Source organism: Ptychodera flava, chromosome 17, assembly GCF_041260155.1.
Source record: "Ptychodera flava strain L36383 chromosome 17, AS_Pfla_20210202, whole genome shotgun sequence".
Lineage (NCBI taxonomy): Eukaryota > Metazoa > Hemichordata > Enteropneusta > Ptychoderidae > Ptychodera > Ptychodera flava.
Window position 1 is genome coordinate 10,660,272 of NC_091944.1, and position 22,399 is coordinate 10,682,670.

At 39.0% G+C, this 22,399-nt stretch overlaps 2 protein-coding genes and 1 long non-coding RNA gene across 7 annotated transcripts in view; all 3 read right to left on the reverse strand.

Annotated features, from left to right (window-relative positions):
- LOC139115384 (uncharacterized) overlaps nt 1–4,378 on the reverse strand; it is an 83,425-nt gene extending 79,047 nt beyond the window's left edge. For all 4 annotated transcript variants that reach the window (XM_070677458.1, XM_070677460.1, XM_070677461.1 and 1 more), the window contains exons 1-3: nt 4,318–4,378; nt 1,793–2,017; nt 737–864 (exon numbers count right to left, since the gene is read on the reverse strand). In XM_070677458.1, the coding sequence (XP_070533559.1) occupies nt 737–864; nt 1,793–2,017; nt 4,318–4,372 (408 nt within the window). In that variant the 5' untranslated portion in view covers nt 4,373–4,378. The remainder of the gene's footprint in view (nt 1–736; nt 865–1,792; nt 2,018–4,317) is intronic.
- Nucleotides 4,379–6,601: 2,223 nt separating this feature from the next.
- Nucleotides 6,602–9,949, reverse strand: LOC139115385 (uncharacterized). Its single transcript, XR_011548113.1, has 4 exons — nt 9,818–9,949; nt 9,017–9,144; nt 7,988–8,087; nt 6,602–7,159 (listed from the first exon to the last, which is right to left on the reverse strand). It is a non-coding gene; the product is annotated as an uncharacterized lncRNA (long non-coding RNA).
- A 1,455-nt stretch (nt 9,950–11,404) lies between these two features.
- Nucleotides 11,405–22,399, reverse strand: part of LOC139115386 (uncharacterized) — a 45,506-nt gene continuing 34,511 nt past the window's right edge. For both annotated transcript variants that reach the window (XM_070677462.1, XM_070677463.1), the window contains exons 3-7: nt 20,374–20,992; nt 19,967–20,124; nt 18,980–19,206; nt 16,307–16,496; nt 11,405–14,243 (exon numbers count right to left, since the gene is read on the reverse strand). In XM_070677462.1, coding sequence (XP_070533563.1) covers nt 13,823–14,243; nt 16,307–16,496; nt 18,980–19,206; nt 19,967–20,124; nt 20,374–20,992 — 1,615 coding nt within the window. In that variant the 3' untranslated portion in view covers nt 11,405–13,822. The remainder of the gene's footprint in view (nt 14,244–16,306; nt 16,497–18,979; nt 19,207–19,966; nt 20,125–20,373; nt 20,993–22,399) is intronic.

Consider the following 22,399-nt stretch of genomic DNA (forward strand, 5'->3'; position numbering starts at 1 on the left):
CGGATGACAAGAAAAGAGAAAGAGGAATATTGTCAGATGTATGTTGTCATGTATTTCCATGAGAAACATCACTGGAAACAGCTATTGCATTCACGTGCACCTTGAAAAAATCACCCATAAGCTGCTCTATCTCACACTTCGTTCGTTTGGACTTCGTGAGCAACTTCTTGAGCTCTTCACTACTTTCTTATCTGACAGACTAACAGACAAATCCTTAAGTGTCAACATTTAAGGAAATAATCATTTAGCACATATATTCCATCAGGTGTTCCGACTTTTTTAGTTTGATTGATTGAGATAAATGCTAAGTGTGTTGTCTGTAACATGGCCCTGGGAATTTGGAAACATTTCTTTGGGGTTCTTGTATCTGTAGACATTTTTGCGTTGCAAAGAAAATTACAGTAAGCGTACACAGTCACACGCCATTTTTGAACACGCAAAAATAAGTTAAAAGTGTGGAGTGTGTATTAATATACCAGATTAACGGAAGCTCATTTACTCAATACCAAGTAAATAAGATTTTACACAATCTGGAAGATATTAAAGATATTAAAGCAGCATGATAAAAAATGATGTTGATTGTGGTTGTATGGTTATATGACTAAACTATCACCAATTACAACACAGACATGGTGTCGTACTTTCTATATCAGCCACTGCCGATAAAAATTAAAATGTTTCTAATCTTGCGACCATGATTGTCGCCGCAGGCATTGTACTTTGATGGTAAACTTACCGTTTGTTCAACTACGATAGATATATTTTGGAATGCATCTGAACTGGTATCGGCGTATTCCTGCACGTATTCGATCTGTACATCATTGACTTCAAGTAAAGTGAAATTTACAAGAAATTTGCTGTGTCCTGCAAAAGAAACACACAAAATAAAACAGAGCAGTCTGTTGGTTAGACCACTGTATCACAATATAAGAAGTGTGAAGCCATCCCTTATTATAGTTTCTAGAAATAAGACACATTCTTTTCATGATTAAGGGATCTGCGACCAAAGGGAAATAGAAACCTTTCACACTTTTGGCAGAAATTTGTATCCGCTGGTGCAATATTTTGAGTTTGAAGAAGGATTATAAGATTATGCATCGATGCATTCATGCATTTGTAGGTGGATTGGTTCGATAATTCGATACTCATGGCGCCCAATTATTGATTTTGCCTGGAAAGGCAAACACCGTAAAGATTTAATTTAATTTAATATAATTTACCCTTTTCTTGCTCCATTTTTTCGGGTATTGGTGGCTTAAACCGATTGCCAACTGCAAGAGAATACACATGGGAGATATAACTTTAATCTGAACCGTCTCTTAATTGTCAAAATTGTGTCTCAAAAAGTAGTTTCTTCAGCGCATGCGTGTACTACAACGAAAAACATCTCGATAATGGTTCAAAAATTACGAGGAAACGTCGTTTTGCTTCCCTTGTACGAATCAGTATTTCAGTATTGATATACTGAAATAATATTATATCCCATCCGACAGTTTCAGATGAGGTATCGTTCGTTTGTATTCACTGAAAGAGAAAGGAAGAAATGTTGTACATGAGATCAAATTACTTTTTAAAAATGTTGACATATTACAAAGAACGCACTCTATTCTGAAGCTATCATTATATTCTTTATCGTCTTCATATTAAAGTATTTAAAGCACTGAACTTGCGAGTTTAAGACATACAGTAGAGGCAGACGATCCGTACAGTGGCGCTGTTTATTTGGTATGTTAATGTCATTCAAGGAAAATTTATCGACAGTCTTTGCAGAAGTGTCATTTCAGTGCCGTACCTGTAAGAGATAAAGCAACTGCCAATATGACAACGACAATCAGCAAGGAAGCCGTCACTATGGCAGCAATTCTGACCAGTCGTTTTCTTCGCAAATATTTGATGGCTTCTTCGGTCGTCTGTACCTTGATGTGCGAGTTCTCGATATTTTGGAACACTGTCGAGCGTCCTGTCTCATCAAGCTGAACTTTGACCTCGGTTTCGTATATTGGTTGTCGAAGTTCACCTGCAAAGGGAAAGCAGAAACAATTGTACAATGTAAATATGCATAAGTTTCGCATTTCAACGTTTTGAAAGCTCGAATGCGTGAAGTGTGTTCTCATGTCCCATGTATTCTCTAGTCATGTGCTAATAGAACCATTATCACTGCACGCGAGCGTATTCAGTTAAGAAATTTAGGGCATCCAAACTTTCAACTCAAACTTTCAACTTCAACTTCATAATACAATCCTATGAAAAACTAAATAATTTTGCATAGAGAGGCCGGTGGTATTACAATTAAACGCTGTCAAAAGGGGTCATTTTTCTAAGAATGAAAGATCCACGCCATGAAAAGCTAAGAAAGATTAACACAATAGAAGATCGATGGGACGATACGGTAGCTAAGAAAATTTTTCACAAGATGAATTCAAGTTTAGTTCTCGTTTTATTTGTTGTTGTTTTTTTGGCAGACGGGGCTGTTTTCTCTTATTAAAGGAAACAGTCGTCGGAACTGCGCCTGCGCGAGTTTCTTGTTTACAAACAATGTATTTCGTACACGATATCTAGATTCACCTCATCATCTTAGTTGCCTGAAGAGCCCTACTAACGATGATGATGTACGTTTTGGGTTGGAACCTGACTGAAAATTTACCTTGTATTACGTACACTCAGTCCCTGCACCCCATGTGGTTTATTGACAGCACTCTGTTGTAAGCTATTGTGCCGGTACGCTACTCATGGACGAATCTCCCGTCAGTCAATAGTACGCCTTCGATCTTAACAATAGCCGTGAACGTGTTTGTTGGTATTTATAAACAACAATGCACGGCCTAATCTCGTACTAATTGGTCTCATGTCTCGACTGTCCCTGCGGCCATTGACCCATCAAAGCAACAAAGCAGCCAGTGACCATTTGAAGGACATCACAGAAAAATAAATTTTACGGAGCGTTTGAGCAGTATCGGCGCAGTTGGTGCGCTTTTACTTATACAAATCTCGCCCGAAATTTGCTTCACCATGGTAACATGTGCACCACAAAAAAGTAGCGCGTTTGTCTTTTTACAAAACGGCCCTGTGCCGTTTATTTAGATTCTCCCAAAAGTTCACATACCTGTCCTTAAGGTACAGACTAAAAAGTGAATCACAGATTGCCTTCAGGGACACTGTTTTTGACACTGACCATCCAGACTTCAAAAGCAGGTTACTGTTGATATCGCTACACTGCAACAACGGAGGAATGGACCGACTTTTCTGACTGATTTTGACAAGAGCTCCGCCAGAGAGATAGGCGATTCTTATTCGTACTTGAGGTACATCTTACTTGAAGCACATGGCACTTTGAAAATGAAAGCCTTGAACTATTGCTCTCACAAGAGATTCTTTGTGATTTATAATCAAGGATAGAAAGTAAGATTCACTTTGCATATTCTGTCGGGATTAGAGGAGTAACCAACCGCAAATTTACCTGCTTGAAATCTAAAATTTTCTCTCTTCTCTTTGTTTGTAAAAAGTTTGCGCAAAGTCCTCGAGATTCTTCCTGCCTCTATGTGCGACTCACTTATAATAATATCCTATATGTATGAATTCTCCCAGTACGCAATATTGACAGCTTCCAACTTAGAAATTCACCAGGTATTCATAGTCCCAAAAGAACTCAATTTCCATTTCTTTGGTGTTCGGAACAACACAGATTTACGACGTTATGTTCACACACTGGCGCCAGCAATAAAAAATTTAAGTTTCAACGCCACTTTTGGTGGTTGGGCATGTGTGTGCTGGCGGGGGGGGGGGGGGGAGGTAATAACCTTTGGAGTGCATTGATTGCGATGCACGTACAATTATGCTACTGCAGCTTAATTTTTCTCGTTAACACTCACAAAAAAGTGATGCACTTAAACATCGCTTGACTGTCGCGGGGTTAGATAAAATCCTCTCAACCCAAAGCCTTTGTACGTGACATCAGGAAGTCGTCCTCTTGTATGTATATATATTTGTATGTGACAAACATACTCGGCAAGCAAACAAGAGATCCTAGGGGAAAATATCTGGCTTATAGTCGATACACGTTGTTTCGTAACTACATTGATAGCGCATGACAGTTCAGCATTAACTGATTTTGGTATACACCCTGAAGTAGAAGTGAAATATTCATAACTTCTGGCGGAAACTTCATGCGTGGTCAGAGAGTCGTATCTCGGACGGTGTTATCAGTTCCCCGTCACAATCATGTATACGAAGGATTACCCTCTTGAAGTACAGTCGTTTAAATCTTCGCCAATGTCACCTGAAACCAACTGTCACACACGATTCAATCGAGATACTAACCTCCTGTTTGCTCCAAGAACGGCTTTTTCCCGGTAGCGCCATATTGATGTTCCATCGACACTGTCGGACCAACAAACTCAAAACATTTGAATGACAATACGCTAATCCCTTGGTAAGGACGAGCATTCAATACAGCCTTTATCCGTTTCGACCGCGAAGAATGAAAGTTACGAAAGAGAGATATTGTCACACTTTTAAAACGCTTATTCATAATACCAGGGTCTGTCTTTTTTACTTGGACAGTGCAATTACACTCCTCCAGCAACTACCGATATCTGCTGGCAATTGTGAGTTAAGAGCCACGATGTGAAATTTCTATAAAACAAGAAAACTTTTGCTGAATTCACATTATCAGAAGCGAAAACTTAAGATATATGGATTGCATCACCACCCCGACACTTCATGATTTTTTTATCAAGAAGTTTTATAATAGCGGTTCTGTTACAATATTCTGATTTAACTCGCTTGTAGATTCCTGGTGAGGCAAACATGCATGATCACTGCACCACGGTGTCGTTATATAGCTTTATTCCTCTTCACACGCAAGCAATTTTCATCTGGTCTGCATCAGATCTGATCATCGGATAATCTAAAGGAATGTACATATTTTAAGATAGACGGCAACTTCGCTAGCCATGGGTGTTTTATTCGGGCACGGAGACTACAGAACCCTGACCTAACCTAGCCATACGGACCGGACCATGCTCTGATGCGAGTGGCATCTAAACTTACCTACAGGACCGGGTCGAGATCCTTAAATCTTGAGAATGTATCCAAAAAAAGTAAAAAGCATGCTGCAGATGCTATAATTAAAATTTTTGTTCAACCGTAAATTCGTAAGAAAGGAAATATTTGTTGCAGGTTATTCACGTAATTGTATTTTGTTTCAGACGAAAAGACGCCCGATTCGCCCGAATAAAGAAGTTTTGATTCCCCCCCCCCCCCCAAAAAAAGTAATACCGGCCATTCTCTGTCCATTAGATGGAACAGTCATATGTGAAATATGCTTGATCACATTTTGATCGCGAATAAACCTCAGTTCATATCCTTTCAAGTGTACAATAAAAGGAATTAGCTTAACGCGTCTAAAATCACATTACTTCAGTGTCAGTTGTCATGACTATAATACTAGAAATTGTCAACTTCAAAACCTACGTCCATACCATGCAATGACAAATTCAGGCCAGTTTGCTGTTTCTTTTTCTGGAGCAAGAGTTTGGAATGACATACCTTTGCATATAAAGTCCACAAACTCTCTACATAACTTCAAACAAACTTTTAGACAATATTTGATCAATCAGTAACAGGTTTCACTTTTGCCACGTAGTAATTTAGTGATCTTCTACGATATTGTAATTATTTCAGCACTTTTCTTTTATTTACTTAAAGAACTATTTGTTATTGTTATCATGAGCCCTCTTTGCTAACTCTGTTTTATTCAGACAAGCTACCATGACGGGGTTTGGGCTAGACTAGCTGTAAGCTATTTCCCGACTCCCCATTTACCCTCTACTTTGTTATTTTCTCCCTCTCGAGTTCATGTGTCATGTAACTGACTTTTCAATTCGGGTAATTAAACCAATTATTATTATATTATATAAGAAATATAATTCTTGGAAATGTGATCCTTACAAATATAGGGACTCAACTATCCAATGTCGAACGTCCGTATTTATCAGACAATATTTAATCCAACAACACGTTCAAGTTTTTTCCCCGACGTACGATAAATTTGCTTTCCCATAACTTCAGTGCACGTATCAGGAAAACAATATAATATACATTCACTTGACGCCCATGTATGTTTAAGGAAGTACGTACCTCGAAAATGACAAATGAAAGTTAACTTTGTAAAGGGAAACTTTCAACCATTCTCTTTCATAATCAAGGAAGACTAAAAATTACGAGTCACCTAGCAATTTTGGTACGACAAGAAAATTAGCCTTAAATTTACCGATATTTGAAATTCAGAACGGCCAAAAAATCAAATTTTAGATTTTCCCACAAACAAGATACTGTAAATTGCATTTACTCTTCAAGCCTCAAAATGAACCCCAACAAACTGCACACTGGCAAAGTTTTGGTAGTTTATGCTGGTACGAGGCTGAGTGCTGAGATCGAGCCATGTGCAGCATTCAGATCATCGCTGCCCCGCGCCTTCCCGCCGGTGTGTTTCAAGTTTGTGCTGTTTACGGAAAATTAAGTATCGGGAATTGCCATCACAGCGTATCAAGAATTTCATCATAGCCTGAGTATGGCGTGTCGACACTGAGGCACATCTTGATCTAAAATGATTAATTATTATGTAACAATCCCGACGAGGTTCTGATTAAGGAAGAAACTCCAACATTCGGTGGAAGAATCAGTCTCTGTCGAAATCTCTCCGATAGCTACACTGAGAGACTATGTTGCATGCATACCCCATCATTATATTCCCATCGTCAATATCTTAATTTATCTATTCGACATGTATATCGGAAAAGTAGCGATTTAAGTTTATTATGACAATATAAAATATTAAAAACCATTTAAGTTTATTACAATATACAATGTTAAAAGCGTTGAAAAGGTAACGACTGCACAAAAAGGCAAAATTTGTTCTTCAAAATAAGCTAATAAATATATAAACGTATATATATAAATTTTGTTCTCCTCAACCATGCAAAGTCGCCAAACGTAGGCTAGAATCCGTCTATAAAACGTAAAGGCTCTGTATACAAAGACAGCGACGCTAGAAGCGGCACAGATAGCGACAACATTGCGACAATCAGTTTTTCAGTCCCACCGGCAATTCCCATGTTACACAGATCCCAGTGACAACAGCTCATGCACAGTCTTATATCTGGTGAGAAAAAAATATATTAAATCAATAATTGACACACTGCAGCCATTATTACCTTAAGGTAGAACGCGCCTCGGGGACAGATATTCGGACTCCCAAACTTTTTCAATTCTTTTCCGATATACCACATGTAGGGGTTCGTTTTAAAGCTCTTGGAGTAAGAAAACTTTTCACTGGCTTAGTTTTTCGAAATTCGAAAATTTTATTTTTCTCCATAGAGTTAACACAGGGATGGCGGCCATTTTGAATTTCAAATATCGGTAAATCTTGAGTTATTTGTTTCTCTAGTGCCAAAATTTGCACGGTGACCCCAGATTTTTATTCTTGATTTTGAAAGTAAAATGGTTGAGAGATTCCTTAATAAGGAAAGTTTGAGCCAAAGTTTAAGTCTTTTACTTCGAGTTGCGTACTACCTTAAAGAGACTACTCTTCCATAAAAGTTAAGCAAATGTGACAGCTCTATCAGAAATAATTTTTAACCAGACCACTTTTATTTTTAGTGTGACTGCGTCGTGAAGATTACAATTTGTCGGCGCACCATTTACCAACTATTTGCCCTTACTTTCATATCTATTGTATTAAATAAATAGCATCAGATCTATGCAAATAATTTACACTCCGATTGTTCCCCTAATTTTACTTGTTTATTTTGCGCTAAAAATGAGAGAATATCTACAAAGTGGGTGCTGCAACAGAATCAAAAAACCAATTGTAAGCAATACGTATGAAACAAATGGCACCTCATATTATTTCCGATGTTACTGACCAACCCCGAATCGACGCACTGCACAGTCTCTGTCCAACCCAAGGCATTTCTTCATAGCTTACCACGGTTATAGTCCATGAAGCAGCCATCTTCACATTGTTCGGTGGGATGGCATCCTCGGCTGAACGTTAATATGCTTCCATTGTGAGTCCGTATAACAATCTGGAGTAACAAAGTAACGATTACCATTACGTCACAGTGTCCCCATTCAAATGGTTTTGTTTGCAGCAAAGGAGAAATACCGAAAGTATACCGAGTATAGAAGGGAACATAGAATCTCACACCCCCAAGGACCTGTGAGACAAAATATCCCCCAACGAGTGTGAGAAATCTGATCCCAGGTCCTTGGTGTGTGAGATTCTTTTTCTCACATGACCACAAAATGCGTTAAATTCATATTGGACACGTACAATATTATCAAAAATCGTGACAACTCTGTCGTCTACCACTGTACTTTGACCTGCTTACTTTGTAGTTCTGGTCCGTGTGTTACTCGTCGTGTCATTGGATAACATTTTGCGCGTGGAACAAAACAGACTGTTTATCATCCAATCAGAGCTTGTGTAATATTTACTGCAGAGTGTGGGACGGTTTCTGAGAGTGTGGGATCGATTTTTCCCACACTGTCGATCCCGCACTCCCAGCGGCCAGGAATGTGAGAACATAGTATCGCACACAGACATATACAGACAGACCGTCCAGACAGAGAGGCAGGCCGACAGACACACAAACATGCACACATGTCTGCATCTTTGTCTGTGTCTGTAATAAGCACCATGTGGCTTGTCCTTGTTGTTTATTTACCAAGTGATTTGTAAAAACAACTTTTGCAGTTATACACCAAGTTATACACGCAGACAGACACAGACACAGACAGACACAAACAGACAGACAGACAAACAAACACACACATTTGCTCACCAATTGATTTACCGAAACAATTTATGTCTTTTCTTCAGTTGCAGGCTTTTGTTACAGATTCCTAAGGAGAAATACCGAAATACCTTTGATTCGTAATCATATAACTATCAAATATTATTGAAAAGATGTAACAGTGAATATATACTGGTATTATAGGAGTCTATACTCACAGAACAGCTACCTGTGTCGGACGGACATGGCTCTTGATGCCAGGATGAATAATTTGTCCGACAATCTTCATCATCAATGTAGTCATAGCAACGAAAACAGGTCAGAGAAAACGCCGCACCTGAAAATGCTTCAGAACCGCTAGTGTTAATCACCTGATGTAAATCGTTCAGTTTTTTTTACATAATAACTGACAGTAGTTGTTGATTGCGGAAAACGTGGGCAGTGGCTTACAAATGTGGAAGGGCTTCCTGAAAAAAGAAGGTTTCACTGAGTTGTGGTTACAACTTGAAGACATCAAGCCAATAGAAGTGGTTTGTTTGGAAATCTACGATTACTTGTGTTTGCATATCCTCCTTTCTTAATAAAACTGTCTCCTTGACAACTGCAAACATTGTTGATTACATCAGTGTTGATTTACACACGCCTTCCCTGCATTGGCAGGTTCAGTGGGAGTTCAAGAGGCTTCTTAAGGTCAAAGGTTAGCTCGTAGCTATATCTGAAAATACTGTACGACACACTGTTTACATACGAGCCATAAAACCATTCGTCCTTCAGATGCCCAGCCCGTCTGGCCATGACACGAACGAACCGAAAAGTCTCCGACTCGCTAGAATCTAGTTCTCAGCTTGAGCAATGACAGTAAAAGCGAGATGGCTTAAGGTAATTACGCATCCAAGACACGCAATGAATAATGTTACAAATAAATAATCAAGTCAGCCAACAGGTCAGATTATAATTGCATATCACACTACCTAAAATCATATGGTCATGCATAAGATAAATCATATAATTCTACTCACCACATATAATCGCAACGGCTACCACGCGACACCTACACGGTGCCATTATAGAGAAATTTGCCGTGAAAATCAGTCTTAATCCTTCCCCAGTGACTGCTTGTGTACACGCCAAAAATTCACATACAGAGGCAATAAAGTTACATATTAACTTCTGCTTTCATTAAGAGTCTGAGGCCAGTCACAGCGCCACCTATCTGTGTGAGTAATGGGAACGACGGGGCTCTTCATAGGCTAATATTGGACCTGTACGGTCATCCCTGGACGAATCACGTTGTATAGAGAGGGATTTAAAAAGTGAGAACTAGTGACATTCTGCAGTAACTTAAACGTATATGACAAACAGATATTATACGGATTCATAAAACAGAAACTCAACATTTTTCTCTTTTATATGATAACAGCTATACAGTTCAGTAAATTATAGCAATGACAACTAAGTTAACAAAGAAGAGGCGACAAAGATTTTGACCCTTGGAAACAACAGCATCTTTTCAAATTGTTTTAATGACTTTAGTATCAAAATAAAATGATCATATATTTATGCTTGCTCCGATATGTGCTTCATCTTTTACATGAAAGAAATATTGAGAAACCAAAGTGTCCAAATGTTATTTTTCCGAGAAAAATTCTGACGATTTTTTTCTCGTAGCTCGGAAACACAACTGTGCTAAGGTAACAAATGCATAGAGCACATGTAAATAGTCCCGACTTTCTATTTCACAAAGTCAAGCAAAATCAGGGAAAATAAACCCTTTACCGTTAACCATCTGAGCGCCAAAGTCATTTTTATCACTTATAAAAAATATACCCCAGTCAATTTTTTTCAGATTTTTGCCAAAATTTTGATAAAAAACTGTAGCTGATGAAATGTGATGTCCATTTGATCCAAATTTATCAAAAAAATTACAGAAAAATTCATAAAAATTGGTAAAATATTGCACTAACATTTTGATGGGAAAATTACAGCACCCATGTGTTCATGGAAATTGAAACCAGGCATCAGAAACTGCTAATTTCATGGTCTGTATGGTTGCCTATGATTTCACTTCAAACTATAAAAGTTATCGTACATGGCATAATTTTGCAAATGAGAATGTATCTACACAGTCCGGGAAGTTACTAATTATCATAATACGTTACGATTTTTGCTGTATATGGTATTTTTCTACCAAAACGAGGCTGTGATCTATGCTAAGACCTCTAGGCGGACTGTTGCTACGTTACAATCACTTATAGATATGCGCGCCGCGCCGTGTAAATTAATCATGATATTTTGGTTTCTAGTGCACAGCTTCACATGACTTTGGACAATATATACATGCCAAGAAAATATAAACTGATACGTTACCCCTAAAGTTATTAAAATGACTGCTGTGACGTAACGGTGTCCGCCAAGTTGTAATTCACTTTGGTGTTTGATTGGTCGTCAGTGAGATTTCTTAATTTCAACATTCAAATTTTGATACTGAATTATACAATATCAAACGGTTAAATGCAATCAACAGTTATAGTCATGTAGCTAAAGAAAGGACCGAAGTTTTGGTCCTGTAAATTGTCGACAAAATGGATACACGAGACGCCCGGAGGTTTACACTCAACTTTTTATTACAAAAAGAAACTAGTCTAGCAATTTGCTATAGCAGATAGGTACATCTGTATTCACTTATATTCCAATACCTTCATCCCAACAATTTCAAAATATCACTTGGTTTGACGCCAGCTCATCAAAGGGTTACGGCTGTCTTGGTTTCATAAATATGTTGTTTATTTTTTCTACAAATATCGTGCATTGGAGTAATTTTCCTGCTTGACCCTACTCGACGACTCGACTGTGCATAGGTCTGGCTTTTTTTCGTATCGGAAATATTTGGCCATAATTAAATTAATGCAAACTACTTCAAAATATTGTAAATGACGCTTTCACGACAAAATCACTCGTAGGCAAAAAACTCTTCTGTGGGTTGTAGAACACACGGCTTAAAAAGAGACGAAGAGTCCGATTAGCGAAATAAAATATTAGTGAATACCAGGGCATGAAGAATTAGCCAGATCCCCTCTAATCCTCCAGAATTAAGAAGTCGAGCCAGGAAGACCAAAATGCACGGATCTACAACAGTTAACGTGTAGGAACATTTCGTTGCATTGAAAAATCTTTCAAAACGCACCTTGGTAAATATTACAGAAACATAAATTCCCAAAATCTTAAACTTTGGAGATGTAAACTTTAAAATGAACGGAGTCTGCTCCTAAAATTGTATATTTTATTAAGAGACGATAGGATGTCCTGTGTATGCATATGGATGTATTATACCTTACGTTCGTTTGTCTCGAACAATTCAAATATTACATGGAAATTTGTTATCTTAGTAAGAACAGCGACTCTTGTATTTGAATTAAACAAAATAGTTAAAAATTGACCATTTAAAAAAACATTATTGGATTTATAACACACTCGCTTTCATAATCGACTTTATTCGTCACACTCACGACTTAAATGCGTTTCAACAATCTCAGGCAGTACATGTTGTGTTGTTTCATTGCTAAGCTAAAGACACCACCCAAGTTCAAACGTACACACATGCTTTGCATTCGTTCTGTGCTAAGCCATGTCATTGACGTGGGCAAATTTGAAACTTTAACTCCGGCATCTGGTCCGGGTTGAAATTAATTTGAAATGTCGAAAAAAAGCGAGTTCACTTCTCGTAAATTCAACTTTACTGCTTGGACGTTTACTCCTACCCTCCGCCCCCCCCCCCCCCTCGATCGAACTTTAGGTCCCTAATGTCAAGCACATCCGCAACGTGACAGGCAAATTTAGAGTCTTGTTGACTAGTCGTTAATATTTTAAACCAAAGTGAAAAACGCTGTCCGTGTTAAAGTTAGTGTACATCATATGCAACACATTTTAGTCAGCGAAACGTGTTTAAATGTTTTTAAGGCGAGGGAAACGAAAAACAAAACCAGAGACCAGTCAGCATAGTTACATTGATTCCCATTCAATCTACGTATCGCGGTCAAGTATTTCTATCTGATGTTAGATGTAAACGCTTTCAAAAGCAGCGCCTGGAGAGGACAAGTTACAAACATATACACAAACGTTGACATGATATACAAATACGGCTCAGAAAAATAAATTATTGATATGACTTAGAATCGTTTACTAATCATTGTTACGTATCTAATAATACTGCCATACAAGTAGCTTGTGCATTCGTCTCTTGTCAGTCTTTTCACTGTCCTAAAATGAACTTACGTATGTATGTATGTATGTATGTATGTATGTATGTATGTATGTATGTATGTATGTATGTATGTATGCATGCATGTATGTATGTATGTATGTATGTATGTATGTGTGTATGTGTGTATGTATGTATGTATGTATATATGTATGTATGTATGTATGTATGTATGTGTGTGTGTGTATGTATGTATGTATGTATGCATGCATGCATGCATGCATGCATGCATGCATGCATGCATGCATGCATGCATGCATGTATGTATGTATGTATGTATGTATGTATGTATGTATGTATGTATGTATGTATGTATGTATGTATGTATGTATGCATGCATGCATGCATGTATGTATGTATGTATATATGTATGTATGTATGTATGTATGTATGTATGTATGTATGTATGTATGTATGTATGTATGCATGCATGCATGCATGCATGTATGTATGTATGTCCACCTGCCTGTCTGTCTGTCTATCTGTCTGTCTGTATGCCTGTCTGTATGTATGTGCAATGCTCTCTGTACGTAATGACCACTTTGCTATTGTACTCTATTTACAGCATTATTACCCCGACATGCGCACAATGGGCCTACGTAACCAACAGGTGATTATAAAAAACTTTCGGCCCGCCCGATGATAAATGTGACCAGATGATGACGAAATTTCTGAAGACGGCTACGGTACCATCTACAGGGTTTGATAAATTCACACAACAAAAAAGGAAGAAATGAAAAAGTTCTATACAGCTTAGGCGAAAAACTCAAACTGACTGAATGTCTTCTATTGCGCTGTCTGCGCTCTGGTCATCGTCCACGAAATGGAAGGCCTTGTTTTCGTAACCGTGAGCCTCCCCGTTGGCGTCATCTGTTGGCTTGACGTTGATTATTTTTACATATTCATCAGAGATTCTCCTAACATCAGAACCTTTACTTGATCGTATAGTGCTAGTCCCAGAATCGACCCGCGTTCGCGTCGGCTTGAAGTCAATCTCGTTGTCCTGTACGGGAGCGGTACTAGTACTTCCGCTGGCGTTTCGCTGTCGTTCAAACACTTCGTCGTCCATGGGCATGGTGCCGATCCCGTAGAGGTAATCTTTTCGTTTCATCTGTGTTTCCAGGTCCATCGAGCGAGGTCGCCCTTCCAGTTTGCCGAGCTTCGCCAGTTTGATGTTTTCTTCGAATCTGGTGACAGACGAAAAAACAAGAATAAGAGAAATCAACAATATAGACATGAGACGCGGAAATAAATACGACAAAACCATTTCTGGACAGTGTGACAAACATGAAAGTAAGATACCAATTACAGTCGAGAAAGAAAACATAGGGCCAAAGTCCCTGAAGCTACCATAGACATGGATACAAAATTAAGTATTTCCTGACTGTATGAAATTATCTCACTAAGGTCATCCTAGCGACCTGTAAACCAAATATTAAAGCTGTCTGACCAGCGGTTTTGAAAAAACGAGCAACCCAACAGTCGACAGAGCTCTGCTGTGTTATATAGAGAATAACTTTTTGTGACACATGTATTGATGAAGAAGGTGGATAGGATAGCCTGACCAAAAATGGCAAAATTAGCTGCAAAAATACAAAATTGAAGATTTCATCATAATTTCAATATATTACATTAAGATAAAGCCTAGGAACCTGTATACCAAATATCAAAGCTATCAGATGAGTAACTTTTGTGAAACAAATATTTTGACCAAAAATGGCAAAAATTGACCCAAAACTATAAAAATTGAAGATTTCATCAAATTTCAATATATCATATTTAGTTCATCTGTAGATACCTGTATACCAAATATCAAAGACATTAGACAAGTTGTTTTTGAGAAACACACTTTTTGACCAAAAATGGCAAAAATTGCACCAAAAATACAAAATTGCAGATTTCATCATATATTCATTATATCATATTTAGTTCATCTGTAGATAGCTATATACCAAATATCAAAGCTGTCAGATGAGCGGTTTTGGTGAAATAAAGTTTCGACCAAAAATGACAAAAAATTCCTTAAAAATACAGATTTGCATATTTCATCACAATTTGAACAAATCCAAGTTGAGTTATCCCTGGGGACGTGTATACCATATAACAAAGCTGCCTGACCAGCGGTTATGGAGAAGAAGATTTTTTACCAAAAGCGCCTTTTTTGGTGCTAATTTGCATATTTTCAACAATATCAAAAAATTAAAAAAGTAGTTTCTCATAATCATATTTTTCATCTACACAACAAATAGCAAATCAGTAAGTACTGCGGTTCGCAAGATATTTGGGTGGACGGACGCCTCACAAACATACATACATACATACATACATACATACATACATACATACATACATACATACATACATACATACATACATACATACATACATACATACATACAGACAGACAGACAGACAGACATACATACATACAGACATACATACAGACATACATACAGACAGACTGACGACGGACGGATACCCATCCTAATAGCTTCTATAGACTATAGTCTATAGTAGCTAAAATGCATGACAAGCGTGTTGTCGATGCATTTGGTGACTCTTAATGCGGATTGAATAGTGTACAAAAAATTCCATATTCAAAATAATTGGACTAGATTGGGAAAATACACCAAATACCACAGCGAATATCTTAATGTGAATCTAACGATCGAAGTCAGAACAAACTCTCTAAGGCATGTTGGATCGACGACCAAAAATGAATTCAGGCCGCACGCGGCTTCTTAAAATTTGATAATTATTTTCTGGTCTGTATCTTGTGCGGGCTAATATGAAATCAAGAAAATAATAACAGCTGTTCGGTTTTGTATTGTGCGAATTGTAAAATTGACTCTCCTGAAGTTAACACAGAAAATGGTGGCCCTTTTAAACTTCTGTCACTTATAAATTTGAGGAAATTTGAATTCTCTTTTTGCGTATTTAGCATGGTTTTTACTGTAAATGTTTGTGAAGGAACATAGTTTGCAGTTCGTGACAGTAACAAATTAAGAGCAAACGTTACAACTTTAAGTTTAACGTGCACTTTTACCTTATCGTGAAAAATAGAGAACGATCACAACATGTGCATTAGATGACCTTAGTATATTGTGATTTACTTACTTTAGAATTATGGATGTGATGAGATGAGGCGGACAGCAAAATTTTGATAGGTGTATTGACGGCAGGTGATAATTTAATCTAGAAGTGCTGCACATCCGCGGAGAACCAAAATGTGAGAGACTTACAGACTTACGTGTAACTCTTAGTGTATTTCTTCTTCCAGAAAAGAAGTCCCAAAGCCATTATTATCATCAGAAGCAGGCAGATTGGAATCATTATGCAGAGAATCAGAGATATCAGACCCATCCTGCTGTACTTGGAATACACGGCGCCCTCTGGTGGAATGTATGTTGAATTCGTCGTCGTCACTGCCTCATTGATGTCTGGGAAATTAGCAGACGCCAAAATGTCAGCAGATACCAGCATCAAAGTGGAAATATGATGCTCAATGAGAGTAGAAATAGTTTAGTACAAATCTAAACATTTAATAAGTTACTCTGCTGCGGTATATTGTAAACATTGTGAAGCTTTAAGATTGATGGCACGTATATGCAGGCCCTTTATCTTATAAAATAGATTAATTTTTCCATGATGAAGCACACACTGACCACATTGATGGGATCTGTGTAATAGATTAGAAGATGTGCAGCATTAACAAAGGGCTAGTCGCTGTAAGTTTTGAAAAATTTCTCCACATATTATATTTTTTTGTTTCTGCATATATCTTTATGGTCTATACTCCACTGCGCTGGTTGAAATACGATACAGTTCGGCATGTCAACTCGGCCCAGGTTACATATGTGGAGCATGCTTTGCCGTATAAATGAGTTCTTGTCCTTGACAAAAGAATCTTTCTTGACAGCGCGAATCAATTGTTGATGGCATAGAAGGCGTTCTAAAATAGGACGAGGTGAACTGATTTATCCTACCAGAGCTCGTCTTACTGTCAATACTAATCAGTCTTTATATCCTACCGTTTGTGGCGCTTCGGAGTAGTAGAGCTGTTAAAGAAGGTTTTACTTTATCGGATTGTTTGAATTTGTTTAATTAAAAGTAAGCGTGTGCTGAATGCCGAATGTGCTTAGATTTCCTATTAGTGATTGGGTCAATATTTGCATGGCTTTCCAGCCCGATAACAGTCCCTCGTGCCTTTTTTACCTAAAATACCAACTTCGCTGGCCAGGGAGACTCTACTACGCCAACCTCCTGGCCGTGCAGACCGGACGATGCTAAAATACCAACGTAGTCAGTCCGACATGTGCAGTAAAATAGATAGATATTGCATGCGTCTGCCCACAACCGAGAAGGAGCGAGCTAGGCTCTAGCTTGCACCCAGCGAAATGTTCGAGCTTCACAGATACATAAAAGCGTTACAAAGGTAAAGCGTTGTAAAGGTAGATCGCACCTAGGGGACAGATATTCTGACTCTCAAACTTTTACAATTCTTTTCTGATCACTTGTGGGGGCTCATTTTGAAGCTCTTCGAGAAAGTAAAACTTTCACCTGCTTAGTTTTTCGAAATTTGAAAATTCTATTTTTCCTCAATAGAGTTATCACAGGGATGCCGGCCATTTTGAATTTCAAATATCGGTAAATGATAAGTTCGGTAATTTGTTTCTCTAGTACTACAATTTGCACGGTGACCCTTGATTTTTATTCTCGACTTTGAAAGAGAAAGGTTGAAAGATTCCGTAAGGAAAGTTTCAGCAGAAGTTTAAGTTTTTCACTTTCGAGGCGCATACTACCTTAAGGCAAAAGCAGCGGTCGACAGTCTAAGGGAGCGTTCAGTTTTTACAGCCTGGGGGGGGGGGGCGGCAAAATCTTGTCGCCGGTGTTCAAAAAAATATAGACCCCCCCTGCATTTTTTGTGAAAAAAAGATGACCCCCCTTTGTCAGACAAAAAAAATTGATGATCCCCCCCTTGAAAAATAAGCAAAACCCATATGTCAAATTTACCGCATGGTTTGGATTTGAACTCCGGTACGCGGAGCACTTTATTCGTGTAGCAGAGATGCCAGTGCACTAACTTCTCAGCCACATCCATTGAAACGTCTGTTAATTAGGACGACTGTAAGGCAATTTTTAACTTCATTTCCATAGACAACTCATGTCCATGGACATTGTATAAAGTAAACTTTATTGGAGTGGTTCGCCAAAGGCAGCCCTCCGGTTAAGAGGGTCATGGGCCATTACGTAAAGTCAACTTTATTCTAGTGGGCCACCAAAGGTGGCCCGCCGGTAAAGAGGGTCGATCATGGCTATTGCATAAAGTAGACTTTACTGGACAGGGCCGCTGAAGGCGCGCGGCCATTACCATTATTCAGTGCGTGATCCCAGGGGTCCCTCAAAAATGTTTCTAATACAAGCCGCGGCTTCAATTGGGAATTTTACAGTAAGATTGCCGTGGGGTATTACCTAAAGTCAATTTAATGTTGTGGGCCGCCGGTAAAGAGGGTCGGATCATGGACATTGCATGAAGTAAACCTAATTGGAGTGGGCCGCCAAAGGCGTCTGCCTGTTAAGAGGGTCACGGGTAATACATAATGTATATTTATTGTAGTGGGCCGCCGAAGGCGGCCCGCCGGTAAAGAGGGTCGATCATGGCCATGGCATAAAGTGAACTTTATTGTTGGTATTATGTTTTTGAAAATGTGGTGACCCCCCCTTTCCTACCAGTGAAAAAGCGATGACCCCCCTTTGCGGATTCCAAAATTATGATGACCCCCCCCTGGATTTTGCCGGCCCCCCCCGGGCCGTAAAACTGAACGGTCCCTAATGACATCCCTATGTACACCGTGCTCGAGAGGACTGCTGCAATATGTGAACGAGTTATGGGACTTGGAACACATGAGCTGCGTACACTTACCAATGACATCGGTGATTGTCTCGTTGCCAAAACATATCCACTCCGTACGAGCGTCGTCACAATTAAGATCGTTCAGGGAGTAGATGAACAGCGGAGAATGAGTAGCCACTTGGAACAACTCACCCAAGACGTCGAAGAAAACTGTGCTGTTACGAAGGTAATATGATATAATGCATACGATGTCTTTTGTCGGTATGGATGATGACTGCGACGATACTATATTAACTCTGAAAAAGAATAAAAGAAGAGAGAGAGAGAGAGAGAGAGAGAGAGAGAGAGAGAGAGAGAGAGAGAGAGAGAGAGAGAGAGAGAGAGAGAGAGAGAGAGAGAGAGAGAGAGAGAGAGATTTAATTTAAGGCTCGTCATGGCTATGAAAACATTCCCTCTATGTGACTGTAGTATAGTGGGTACTGTATGGCATATACAATCGGGCAGGTACGTTGTCGTTATTCAAGTTTGACTGAAAATGAACGGTAGACAGAAGGAAGAACGTAGACTTCAAACAGGAAGAGAAGCGTACTTGGTGTGTCACGTTCTTGTTTAAAATTATAGTAAAGCGAGATATACAGTGATGATGTAAGCGGAAGGGAATTATTTCAATTTCACAGAATTATAAAATTGGTTGCATTGATATCGAGTTGACATGCTGAAATAGCGTACCTAATATGTTACCATCCGTATGGCCGGGTTGCAATTCGCATCAATCCGCTGCAACCATCATCACTATGTCACAGTATGTATAATTTTGGAGTTGAGTAACCGTGGTATAATGAATTCATGTATATTACTCATTATCTGATCAATTGCGTAATGCACAACTCGGAGCTGAAAAACTAAACCTTTTGCTCAAACTTCGTTCAAGCTTGACCCTTTGTCACATACAGAATGATTAAAAAACAGTTCACAAAATTATACGTTCGTCTCTTTGAAACAGAAGAAGCAACAGCCAAGGCAGAAACTTTGGGATATACAAGTACGTGTAGTTACCTAAATAGCCCATGGGTTCTGAAGCACTGTAGCGTCTCCCTGTTCAAACTGTAGTGGGCGCCGCTGACAGAGCAATGACCGAGCGCAGACGGAATCAGGTTGGTTTGGATTGCCCTGTACAGTTCCTCCTTCACGACGTCTTCAAGAGTATCGTTGCCCTATAAAAACAGTAATATGATATCTCGATGTATTCTCTATCTTCTACTTGCTGTTGTACCTTATGTAGTTGCATTATGGAAAGAAAACGCCTGTCCAGAAATACACGTATTTTGTTGGAGAGATTCATGACAAATTCACGACAAATGATCATAACCGTTGTATTCTTTCTATCATGTCATTGCTAGTGTCTCCAATATTCAAGAAAAGTATCACCAGTTACTGGTACATAGCACCATTGTTAGGCTTACCTCCCAAAACTGGCAGTTAAGATCAGGTAAATATGTTTGAATAGTGATGCAGTCGCCGTGTATTCCATCTTTGCACTGTGATGGCAAATTCAACTCCTCTGTGACGGGCAACTGAACGCTTGGTTCGGCGGATAATGTTACCATGGGTGACCGTATCGGATTCTGGCAGAATTCGCCCGAATATTCCCTTTTGCATCGGCAGCGTGGCCTTCCCTGGTTCACATAACACGCACCGCCGTTCAGACAGGGGCTGTTGGAGCAGAGATCAACGGCAACTTGACAGTCCTGGCCTTCGTATCCTTCGCAGCAATGGCACGTACTGTATTCCTCGTGGGGGTAGGACGCACAGACACCGTGTCCACTGCACAACCCGTAGGGTCCCAAATCACCACAGTTTTTAGTTTTCGCTAAAACGCGAACTTTCAATCCGAAATCGCAATTGTAAACGCTGTTTGGGCGTCCCCTATGGATAAAGTAGTTCATGCCGGCGTCCAACTCGACACCCTTTGTGTCAAAATCTTGCAATGGAAACCCGTGAGAATTGCACTGGTTGAAGTTATCGCGGGAGACTCTACGTAGATCTAAGACCAGATCATCCTCAATGGAATGAAATAATACCCTACAATTGATTATGAAATACAAAAAAAAAATATTACAACATGATATTTTACAATATGTACTGTTTTTTTTTACAATTTTTATTCAAAGCATATCAAGGAGTCCCAAAATAATAGCTCTATCACTCAGGCGGATTACGCAAGGTTAGATTCTGGAAAGCATAAGTTGGGAGAGAGGGAGATGGGTCGGAGCTTTTTAGATTTTGAATGCACGACAAATAAATTATGGCCCTCCACTTTTTTGTTTGCTCGTAAAATGCTGAATGTCAAATCCACGCGACCCTTCAGATGACCCTCCCCTGATTTCGTCTGGCCAAAAACGCTGGACCCCCCACGTCTGCGTGGTTTAAAACAAGCGACCCGTCTAATTCCAAGCCATTATAAAGGCACAGTAGCACCATCTTTTGATCAATATTTTTGGTGTTCTTCCCAGGCTCCCTAATAGAAGTGTTATCTAATTTCCTTATCAACACAGTCCTTATGTGTACACAGTCAGCAATGCTATTGTTAATAAAATTCAGCCTGCATCTCCATGACTATGGTACCATTGACAATACACATACATGATGTGTTGAATATTTAATTATTAGTATTGTAATTTCGAAAACCGTGAAAATAGTATTAGAAAAGCCGGCGCGGCATCTGCCCCTTTAACCAAGACAGGTTGGTACTATGGAAATAATGCTCGTATTGTAAGTTATAGGTATGCTATAGCAACCAAAGTGTCGCTTTTTTTGCTCTCTTGTGATATTAAGAAAGTCAAATGAAAACAGTTCAAGGAATTCTTTCACGATTGAGAAATGTTCAATTTATCAAAATTACAGTGTACAAAATTGAGAAAATAAAATATCCCTGGTTACTTCACTATTCTATTCCTCGCTAGTCGTGGGGCAAATGGATTGGACATCGATCGGAAAGTATACCGCTTGGGTATTTGGCGGGAAAATGTAAAATTCTTCAACACTTGAAACATTATGATTTCGAAGTTGCTGTACTCATTCAAAAAGTATCAATCCTTGTGACGTGGGATTTCAAAATACTGAAACAACCATTAATCAAACCTTTAAACGCAGGTTTTAAGCAAATCAGCGTTGAGCTACCCCAAACTCAATTGGTAATGCAATCTCGGGCCGCCGTCTCGACGAAACTGTTTTATCAGGTCCATTGTTAACGCCGTGCAGCGTGCCGGAAAAAGCTGTTACCCAATTGTCACTAAACTGTCTTCCCTTTTCAGAGTATACAAATTTGATTTAGCCAAATGAATGAAACGGAGAAGTAACGTGAAACGTCACTGTTAAAATGAAGGCGGCCTTCTTACAACTTTTTTGGTGGGTGGGCTGGACATTCTCGCTGTCGGGTGTGCATCGGAGGTTTGGGGAGATATTGATTAACCATTAGTGGGTTGAGAA